An 11,016-nucleotide genomic window follows, 5' to 3' on the forward strand; every position below is an offset into this window, starting at 1 on the left:
TTCCTCCTTCAGTTTCCTGGCAATAAGTCTAATCAGTCATGCCCTGTTGATCACCGAGTTAAATTTGCATTTTGAAGACACTGTAATGTGTACAGAACCCAGCCTGAGCTTGCTGGTGGGCACTGCGCCCTGTTTTACCTTCTGCAGGAGACTTAGCAGTGAACGTTCTCAGAAGAGACTGGGCGTGCTGGAGCATTATTCTTGGGGACAAAATATTATGGCAAGAGAAAGTAGTCCAAAAAAAATTCAGACTCTATTTCTTTTCTTTTTTTTTTTTTTGGCAGGAAAACATTTTGCAGAAAGTGGTAATGACAGCTTTTGCTGACCGCACTGTTGTTACAATAGCTGTAAGTATGGGAGACACTTAACTTACTCCTCTTTGGGTTTTGTTCCAAGATTCAATATTCTTTATTTCTGAGCAATTAAAATATATTACATCAAATCCTGTATTCCTCTGCTAATATTTCTGTCTGTGCAAAAAAGGAAAAAAGAACAGCTATGTTTCAAAAGCCTTTACCTTGTTTTTTTTCCAAACGGTCTATTTCCTCCTGTAAGTTACAATGATAGAACATCCCAAATCTCAGGATTCCAGCAAGTCATGGCCAGGGCTTTGTCACCAGATACAGATGGTAGTTAGTATAGGATCATTCTTTTCTCAATAATCTAATTGATGAGCAGTGTCAGAAGCAAAATTTGTAAGTTTGACTGCCTATTCTGCTACTATTTACACGTAATTTCTGTGCTCCTATTGACTTAACTGCTTGCAAAAAGAAGGCAATGAGATCCCAGCAGAGACAAATACTTTCTCTGATTTTATTCATTTTTTAATTTTTTATTAACATATAATCAAGTCATAAGGTGTCGATTTCCGGTGTACAGCATAATGTCCCAGGCATATGTATACTTTCTCCGATTTTAAACAGCACCAGTCAAATTGAAGAATTGCTTAAAGTTTTGTCATGCATGTTACAGCTTACTTCAAAGAGGTCATGGTTTCCTCTCTTCTCCTTCAGCTGGATGGGTTCTTACACTTAGACTTAATGTTTAACAAAACTATTTTTTAAATGAATCACTTGGACCTTTTCCCTCTTGCTGACTCTCTTCTCTTCTTTCCATTTCTCTTTTCTCTCCAGCACCGTGTCTCTTCTATTTTGGACGCAGGCCTGGTTTTAGTCTTATCTGAGGGTATTTTAGTGGAGTGTGACACTGTTCCAAACTTGCTCGCTCTCAGGAATGGCCTCTTTTCCACTTTGGTGATGACCAACAAGTAGACCGTCATGAGCTCTTCTGCCGAGTATTCCCTTCTCCGGTAGTTATCTTAGCGACGTCCCCCCAGGAAGGCAAGGTTAATGCAGAGATTAAAAGGGAGGGATGTGGTGAGGGAACTAACTCCAGGGTATTACTGTACAAATCAACTCAACCAGGTACTTCAGTGATGCTCAGTACAAGTGAGGCACATAACTGTGTACTCAAAAGTATACATGTGCCAGAGAGAGTGTGAAAACCCGGGAGCCAGATTTACCTCTAGCCTAAGGACCAATTTCACTATTCCTTGGGGGATGTTCTGTAAGTGTCCTTAAAGCACTGTACATGTTCCTGACCTATCCTGAAGAATGCATTGTGTCATTTAGTAATTACTCAAGTTTAACCATTGACTCATGGAGTTATGCAAGGAGTGGTTGCTCATGCTTCTGTTTTTGTGAATGGTGTGTGGAAGAATGGGTATCCTTGGAAGGGCAACTTTTTCAAAGTGGCTGGAAATGACTCCCCATCTGGGCTCACCTTCTGTAAACTGGGCCTAAGTAAAGAAAAACCCACTTTCTCTAACTTTCCTGGTGAACTCTGTGATTCCTTCTGCCCTGGGGTCACCTGATTAACCCATTTACACTAAAGTGTGAATGACTTAATGAGTGACAGAAGTAGCTACTTGAAAAAAATGATTCTATAATATTTTCAAAAAATTTCTCACTGAGAGATAAGGAGATATTTGGGGGGAGAAAGATCTTCCTGTTGCCTCCAAAAGGGCAAATTAAAATGGGGGAAAACAGACCTTTTCCTACTCAAAAGACAAGTCTTCTCTACTCTGCATGGAGCATGATATTGTTGGATGGTCCCACTTAGCCACACCTGGAAGATTGCTTGAGCATAATTTGTATTTTTTCACCAAAAAATTATGTTCTCTTACCCGACTTCTGTTCTCCTACATTCACTGAATGCTTTTCTGTCTATTTGTCTGTCTTTCACCTGTTCCTCATTTCGAGACCACTGGTGTGGAGCTGGCCACCAGGATACTTCGAGTTCTCTCCCCTGGACATCCGGAAAGCTTTGGGGCAGGACAGATTACCGTGAGGCTCACACCAGGCTCGTAGGAGGGAGAGCTGCACCGACTTGTGGTGGACTCCCTTGTGCAACAATCCTCAACGTTATTAAAAGTCACTATTTTTCCTTCCCTGATAAAAGTTGTTCTGTTACTTCTGCCAAGTGCCACTGAAAATTGTGGAATAACTTAAAAAGATAACTTTCTCTGGCTTCTAAAAAGAAGCCCTCATCTCCCCAAAAAGTACATAGCATTTATTTTTGAAAGTGATTTATTTTCACCCTGGATGTGGTTAATTTCTCAGGAAATATTTTGAAAATGTCATCAACGCTCTGACGACTGACACCACACTTTGTCAAATAAAAAATATTTTGGAGTAATGGAATAAACACCAGGTATACTGAATTCTATAGGCCAGGTTTTTCAATATTTTGAAAAAAATAAACATTTTAGAATAGCAGAGCAATGTTTATAATATTCTATTTATGGATTTGGAAGTCAAGTTTTTTTTTAATATTTATGATATGGTTATTGAAGAATTAATTGTTTGAAGGAAAATGCACAGCAGATATTAAACAGCTCATTAAGTTTATTTTTTTTCCAAATGCATAGGTATGCATTTGGCTCTAGTTCTTTCTCAAAGATAAACAAACATTATCCTTAATTACCAGTATTTAGTGAATGATGGAGATTTGTCTCAAGATGTTCAAAATGGTGCATGTTCTAAGCTGGCATCTTTATCACACTCATACGTGTTGTTTCCCCCATAGTTGTGAGTACCAACTATGACTGCTTGCTTTTCTGAAAGCATGAACATTGTAACTACTCCAATACATGGCCTTGGGCAAATGTTAAGCCTTTGCTTCTGGGGATGGCTTCAGGTTGGACTTTGGGTTGCTCAGGTTGGACTTTGGGTTGTTAGGAGAAGACAATTTGGAAGACTGTGTAGCAGCTAAACAGATGTTTTTTCTAGGTTTGGCAGTCCCACTAGCATGCCAGTGTTTTGACTTGCTTGATCCAGGTCCTAAGGTGGCCCTGAGCCACAGGCGGCTATTGAGCACTTGAAATATGGCTCGTCCTAATTGAGAGGTGTTGTAAGTGTGAAATCCGTACTGGATTGCAAAGACTTAGTATTGACAGAAGGAAATAAAAAAATCTCACTTATAATTTTTATATCGGTTACATGTTGGAATAACATTTGGGGTATATTGGGTTAAAAGACATTATTAAAATGGATTCTACTTGTTTGTTTGTGCCTGTCAACTGTGGCTCCCAAGAAACTTAAATTCCACATGCCTCACATAATATTTCTATTGGGAGCACTGATCTTAGCAAGAGGAGTGAAAAAGCCCACTGCAAAGATTTATTTCCTTGTAAATCCTAAAAGTCAAAAAGGACAGTGGCTGACATTTATTATTTGCTTGTGTGTATCAGACAAGGTGCTGAATATTTTTTAACTTGGTTTATCTCATGGATCTTCACCAAGGCAGGTCCTATTACTACCATCACTTTACAGATGTGGAAGTTGAGGCATACGAAAGCTAAGTTTGTTGCTCAAGATGGCACAACTAACGGGGGGTGAAACCAAAACAAGAGTCCGCTTTAACTTCAAAGCCTGTGTTCTTAACCATGATGTTAATATTGACAGGTGAATGATTCTCTAAAATACCAGATGCTCTCTGCAAAACAGTCTGATGGCAGAGTGGAAATATCTCACACTTTGAAGTTAAGAAGCCTGGTTTTGGTGCTGGTTCTGCTCCTTATTATCAAAGTGATCTGATTTATCTTTACCTCTATGAGCCCCAAGGGTGTCCCCTATAAAGTGGAGAGAGATAGCGCCCACAACTGAGGAACGCTCTGATGATTAACACTTGTGTGTGTGGAGTACTTAATGTACAGTGTATGTTCAGTAAGGGATAGCTTATATTATGATGAAGTCCTAACTCCAAAGCGTCTCTCCACAGGGTACCATGTGGGGAGAGAGAATGAATGAGTGGCAGGGATGCCTAAAGACAAAAAGACAGCATGCCTAACGTCCTGGATAATTCCTTCTAACACTGCATGCCAGAATGGACCTCTCCACGTTGTCTTCCCAGAACTGAACCACCTTCCGGAGTTCTCCAAATTGTGTGTTGGCCCAGGGAATTAGTTGACTCTACACAAGAGATAATTTTAGTCTAGACTAAACTATAACCTAACTGGTTCACGATGGCTTTGCTTATTTAATTATTTGACAGACATCTGTTAGCCTGTTTATACTACCATGAAAATGACGAAATTCCTATATTAGCTACACTCAGTTTAATACAACCTATATAAAACACTGGCTGGGGTTTCAAAGTATGTAAATAAATCGTACTTTAAATAAGAAAGAAAAAGAGGGTCTGTGCCTCTTACACCTCCTGGCTCCCCAAGATAAAAAAATGGCCTTGAATAATCGCTGAAATATGCATTTTCCATTGTTTTGGCTCGTGCCTGAAATTTGTAACGGATACTTGTGTTCTGTTCACTCACAGCATCGGGTTCACACTATCCTGACAGCGGACCTAGTTATTGTGATGAAGCGAGGAAATATTTTAGAATATGACACTCCAGAAAGCCTCTTGGCCCAGGAAGATGGAGTATTTGCTTCTTTCGTTCGCGCAGACATGTGAAGGGACGTCTTCAAACCAGACGTGTATTTAACACAACACCGTCATAATCTTCTTTAATGGAGCATGAGCTCAACATTTGGAAAGTGGCATCTTAAACTTCGACACATTTTTGTAAAGTTTACTTGTTCTGTTGTGGGACTTTGTAACGAGTAACGGTAACACTTTATCAGTTAATATTGTGTTTTCTGTGTTGACATTTCTTCTTCCTGGTTTCTTTGTTTTGTTTTCCAAGCTATTATTGCTTCATACGCTTGTTACTGATGTTTTTCTAGTGATTAAGCCATATTACCTTTAAAAATAACAGGTTGTATTAAAACATGTAAGCTCCTGTATGTGGTAAATCAACAGCTGTATTTAAGTCTGATAAATAGCTCTCAGGCGTGGAAGTTACAATGAGGATTCAGTATTATTACACTCTGATTTGTAAGAATCAAATTTTCTTTGTGTTGGTGTCTCCAGATGTTGGAAGAAAATAAAAAGAGGACAGGTTTTCTAATCAGTTAGAAAATGAACCCCTAAAATTCATGATCTACTGTCTGAGACTTTTTTTCTGTACTCATTACCATTAGTAACACAGATGTTTCTTTATTGGTTTCTTTGTTTCCATCTAAATTGTTTCCAGTCACCAACAGGTTGTCATATTTTTAATAACTCTGTAAAGCCAAAACCTTAACTAGAAAGATCACAAAAAGAGTTTGAAAAATTTGAAAAATGACACCAAAGTTTCCATTGTTCCCTGTCTAGTAGGAGCAGGGGTCTTGAGATACCAGGTAGAATGTGCCTTTTCCAGACTGAAGTTCAGAAAGTAATTAGGTTTAGTCCTTCAGTGGCAGGACAGCTACAGCTTTCCATGGTTTAATCATTAGATGTGGTTATGATCCTCAAGCCCTGAAATTCCACATTTTTTCAAGATTCAGGAACATAGGCGAGTGGCCTTATTTTCACAAGATACACGTATACATACATACATGAATATACATGTGTAGGTATATATATATTAAAAACATGTTTATTTCTAGGGGGAAGAGGGTATCTTTTAGACATTTATTTCCATTGCTGTCATGCATGTATACATTTGCTCCTGCTCTCATTTTAATGTACACGTAAAAGGTGTATTCAAATTTTATTCTAATTTTAATGTGCATGTTAAGAGTACGTCAGAATTTATGGGATATTAGTGTTATGCTTTGCTTAAATATAAATAAAGTCAAAAAATACTCAAAAGTCATGCTAGCAGCCAAAGCTTTCTACTGCAATTCTGTACCCATCTGATAAATATCATTGATTTTCATGTGAGGATTCATGTGCTTGTAAGATTTTTGAAGAATTACGGTTGATGGAAAAAGACAATATACAGTCCCTTCCTGTAGTTCTTGTCATCAATTTATTGTATTGTATATTCCTACTTGGAAAATCTGTAATGTTTGTGTATCCAGAACTTAGGACTGGGCTGGCACCTGAATATAGAGTCCTGACATTTACCTAAAATAAGTTTCACGAAGATGGACAAAAGTGTTCCTCGTTATTTAGCTTGAATTGTCACCTTTTGTAGTATACATATAAACTGCACTGGGAAAAAATTCCTCATATTGTTTCCTGAAAGCAAAACAGAACAAGATCAGTAACTATTGATTTGATCTTGAAAATATTTCCTAAACAGTCCACCCATCTCCCGGAAGTATTTCTGCTATGCAAATGTTCTGTAAGGCTGAATTTACACGATGCTTAGTCCCAAATTATTCCTCACTCTTACAGAGAAATGGGGATTTACCCTTAGAAATAATCCCTCACAATATTTGTAAAGTATACTGCTAACGTAATGTCAGCAGAAGCGTATCTAACTCTACTAAACAGGAAATCACACCACTTTTACACCTAAATGGTTACTGGTTCCCATATAACCTGTAGTCACTTAAGTTGAGTGTTTAATTATTTACAAAACTAAATTGAGTAAAATTTCAAGGATGATTTTTTAAATTGCATAATCATTTGTGTTATACACATGATCTTTGAATCTAGACATGACTCATCTTGAAATATGTTTTTACTAAATAGATGCATATTTATAGAAGACTGGCCTTTCCCAAATCAAATTTCATATTCACAAATTTACATCTAAATTCACCAAATCAGTTTTACCAATTGTAACTCCTTAATATTCGTCAAAAGCAGTAAGTACATTAAACTTTATGTGAAATAGCAACGTTACTGATATTGTTGAGAGAGAAAAAATACTCCTCTTAAAGGATTGTGCATCCTCTACTTTCATGCTCTTCCTCATGATCAATTTAAAAGTCAACAACTTCCCTCTGGATTAGATACCAGAAGGCCCCTCTGAGTAACTGATACTTGAGGTCCGGGACCACGTCTTGTTTGTCTCTGTGCCCTTGGCTTATAACACAAGTGCCTGGACCACAGCAGCCCCCAATAAGTATAGTTGACTGATCCATTGATTAATTTCACCACTAGCCATGTTCCTGTAACTCTGTTTCCTGTGTTATGTTTATCCTACTGTAAAAATACATTGCTTTGGTGTTGTATAATAAATTACTCTTTTTGTTTGCTCGATTAAAAAGGGTGATCATTCTTTCACTTACAATACCATTCATTGGATATCAATCAGGACTGATCAATAGGTGTGAATTAACATCAGTTGACAAGGCAATACCCGATCATCCTTTGACAATTTTGTTTCACACCTGCCACAGCCATGCACTTCATTAATTTTATAGAGAGAGTCTAGGGAAGTTTCCATCAAGTGGAACATTTATATCATTAAATTTTATTACATCTCTAGTAGCTGGATGTCTGGACTTTTCCCAAAGGTTTATTGATCAGTTCTTATGGTTGTCTTCCAATATATCTCTTGTCACTTATTTGGTGCTACATTCTTTGGAGCTCTGTGACTTATACTGCTATGATAATTCCCTTATGAACCCATTATCCAGAGTTAAGTGCAATCTTCTCATCTTAAACCTTTTAGCATAAGAAACAGTAGCCAAGAGGCTGTATCCTGTAACTTAAGCTGAATTTTTTTCTTTAGTAACTACACATCATTTACAACAGGTTTGCTCAAGCATTGGTGAGGTTCACATAGCTCAAACTCTCCTGTGAAAGGGCTTGTAAATGTATTTCTAGCAAGTGCCTCTAGGTAAGATTTATAATTGGCCAAGTTTGGGAGTCGCTGATCTACCCCAGTCACCACCCTCTTTTCTTTTTATTACACGTAACATGGTTGCGGAAGGTGATCTCCACATGCTTCCTGTCTTTGCCGCGGTTAACCTATCCTGGACTTCCAGAACACGTCTCTCCATGTCATTGGATGAATTGCCTTAGTTCCGTCATAAGGGAAACGTAGTGAAATGAACTGAAACTTAGCTGAGAAGATAGAAACAGGGACTCTGAATGTTCTTTTCTTTTGTTTTGTGGTTTAATCAGCAATATGCGATCAAGGGGAGAAGTTTTTCACCAAGATGCAAAGATTTTCTCCCCTACATCTGAATTACCTGTTTAGTCATTTGCACATTGCTCTGCTGAATTTGAATTCATTTTTTCAAACGTTCGTAGTGTGTAAATGTGACCGGTTTAGGGAGGTTTCACTATCGATGTTTCACAAGATGGAAGGCAGGCAGATTGCCTGTGATAGTGATTCCCCATTCCACCTTCTCATTTTTCCTACAGGTAACATCATTGCTGACATATGAAAGCTGATAGATTCGTTCTACATATGCACTCCATGGGATTTAAATTATTGCTTTTTCTATGGGCTGTAGCTAATTTCCCTTCCCTAGGCATTCACCCTATGATCACCAAAGCCCTGTTTCTAAATTGACGAAGATTAAGGGAGTCATACCTCGCTAAAAAAGTTAACTGGCTGGAACAAGAATGCCTTCTGGGATCTCAGTGCCACCAACCATCACAGACCATCTTCAAATATATACAATATATTAATGGCAAAGAACTGTTTTCAGACGATTGATTTTTTTCACTTCATCTGTCCCTTGCATAAAATAAGTAACTTGTTCCTATAAAAGCAACAGTGCAACACAGGTTAATGCTGCTTCATTCTCATTTTTCTCTTAGTGAGGGCTACAGTATGTGCTATTTATACACGTTATCAGTTTTTATGAAGGGAAAGACTATTGACCTTTAATATTATCAGGACCAAGTGGATTTAGGCCAACTCTTCCATATCTAAGTATTTGTACTTTGACTCATAGTAGTTGGAGCCTTATCCCAAGACTAGGTAAGTAAAGAGCAATTTTTTTAAATTCTTATTCTCTTTCAGATACCCGAAATGTTCATTAATCCTTTGAAAGACATACACAGAATCTTCCACAGTTTAAATCCAAAGAAGTGTACTAGAAACCTTCTTTCACACGTTGTAGTCTCTCTCCTAACCTCTCAGTACACCTGGGTGCCCCCCACCACCCAAGCACACATACGAGTGTATATATTCACATCTATCTTAACTTGCTGCCTTAAAGATGTATATAGTTGCTATGAATTTTTACAACACGTATTAACACAATGCATAGATAAGTCAAATACAACTGCTTAGAACGGACGTCCTAAAGAGATCCTTACAATTGCAAAATTTTTCAAATGTATCTTCCAGAGACAAAGTCACCTTAGGAAGAAATTTCACTTCTTGATAAGTCATAAAATGTATTTCCGATGATAGGAAGTTCAACCCACTTTTTCTACCAGTTTTTAAGATAACAGTGGCAACACTTTGCTGGGTTACTGTGAGCAGGTTCTTTTTAGTCCGACAAAGGGATGATAGTAATTGTTAAGAAAGGTAGTGAACTGGGCATTTTTGAAAGGTGGTTGTCCCACTACTAGAGAAGGCTGCCTGAACATCAACTTCGGTTATTTCATCTTGATTGATAATCTGTTGACTATCTGCTAAGTGTCACCTTTGTGTAACAAAGTGTGATTCGGAGAGACCATTTGTCAGGGAGTACAAAGCTTTCTAGTATATGAAAAACAGTATAAAATCTTCTGAAATAGCTACCTTTATTGCCCTTATTTTACAGATGAGAAAACTGAGGCTAGTATTTAAATGAACTACCCCCAAATCATTGATTGAAAATCTGTCTGAATCCAGAGATGGCACTTTTAAAACATCAAGGGATGGGAGTGGAGAGACAGGGGGAGAGACAGGATGCTTGTGCACTGGAATCTAGGAAATGCAGACCTATTGGATGTCAGGGACAGTGAGGACTGGGCCACTCCCTAATTCTCTTTCTCTGTCTTCACGGTTCCTTTCTGCCCTTCTGTGTGGCCTTTTCCATCCCTCTGTCTACTCCGCTCTCATCTGGCTGGTGCAGCCTCTATGACCCACTCCTCTCTCAGATGAAATCTTGGAGCACCCGGATCCACGACCATCTCCACTTCTCAGACTGTCAATTTCCAAGTATCAACATCTGCTTTGTTCGGCTCATCTTTTTATCTTACTTGTGACTGAACAAATCTGCATTACCTCACTGTGGGTTAAGGATCCACCTCTGGCCTAAAAAGCTGTGGCCAGAAGGTATTATCCAATTGGAAGTCATGTCTTCTGCTGAGAAGAATTTAACACATCTGGAGTGTGACATTAAAGCAAGAATATAAACTCAAATCACAACCAGTAGTTCCAGAAAAAGGGTGATGAGACTGGGCTGGCTACTGGCTGTCTTCCTTTGGGGGGAAAAAAAAGGGAATTTGGAGAGAGGAAGAACAATCACATGAGCACGAGAGTGAAGTAGTTGACTAAACTCGGGCATTCTTCACGTGTTCCCACACCTACCTTTGCACCAGAGAGAGGGAAAGTCCAAAGGAGGACGTAATTTTCTTTAAAAATAGAAAACAAGACAAAATCTCCTGTCATAAGCAATTACCTCCAAATCTTGACTTTGGAGCCCAAGTTTTATTTCCCTGTGGGAATGGCTGCGTAACACATAGCCTGTGGGACTTCTTTTTCACAGCCAACCATTCAAAATGAGCAGTAACACTCACCTGGGGTTGCACCATCCCACTCATGTAAGGAGTCCCAACCCAAAT

The 11,016-nt window shown here is 38.5% G+C and overlaps 1 protein-coding gene across 1 annotated transcript in view; it reads left to right on the forward strand.

Annotated features, from left to right (window-relative positions):
• Positions 1-7,531, forward strand: part of ABCC9 (ATP binding cassette subfamily C member 9) — a 107,726-nt gene extending 100,195 nt beyond the window's left edge. The window contains exons 40-41 of the mRNA XM_072954303.1: positions 285-347; positions 4,834-7,531. Of these exons, the coding sequence (XP_072810404.1) occupies positions 285-347; positions 4,834-4,971 (201 nt within the window). The 3' untranslated portion in view covers positions 4,972-7,531. The remainder of the gene's footprint in view (positions 1-284; positions 348-4,833) is intronic.
• The last annotated feature ends 3,485 nt before the right edge of the window (positions 7,532-11,016 follow it).

Source organism: Vicugna pacos, chromosome 34, assembly GCF_048564905.1.
Source record: "Vicugna pacos chromosome 34, VicPac4, whole genome shotgun sequence".
NCBI classification, from domain to species: domain Eukaryota; kingdom Metazoa; phylum Chordata; class Mammalia; order Artiodactyla; family Camelidae; genus Vicugna; species Vicugna pacos.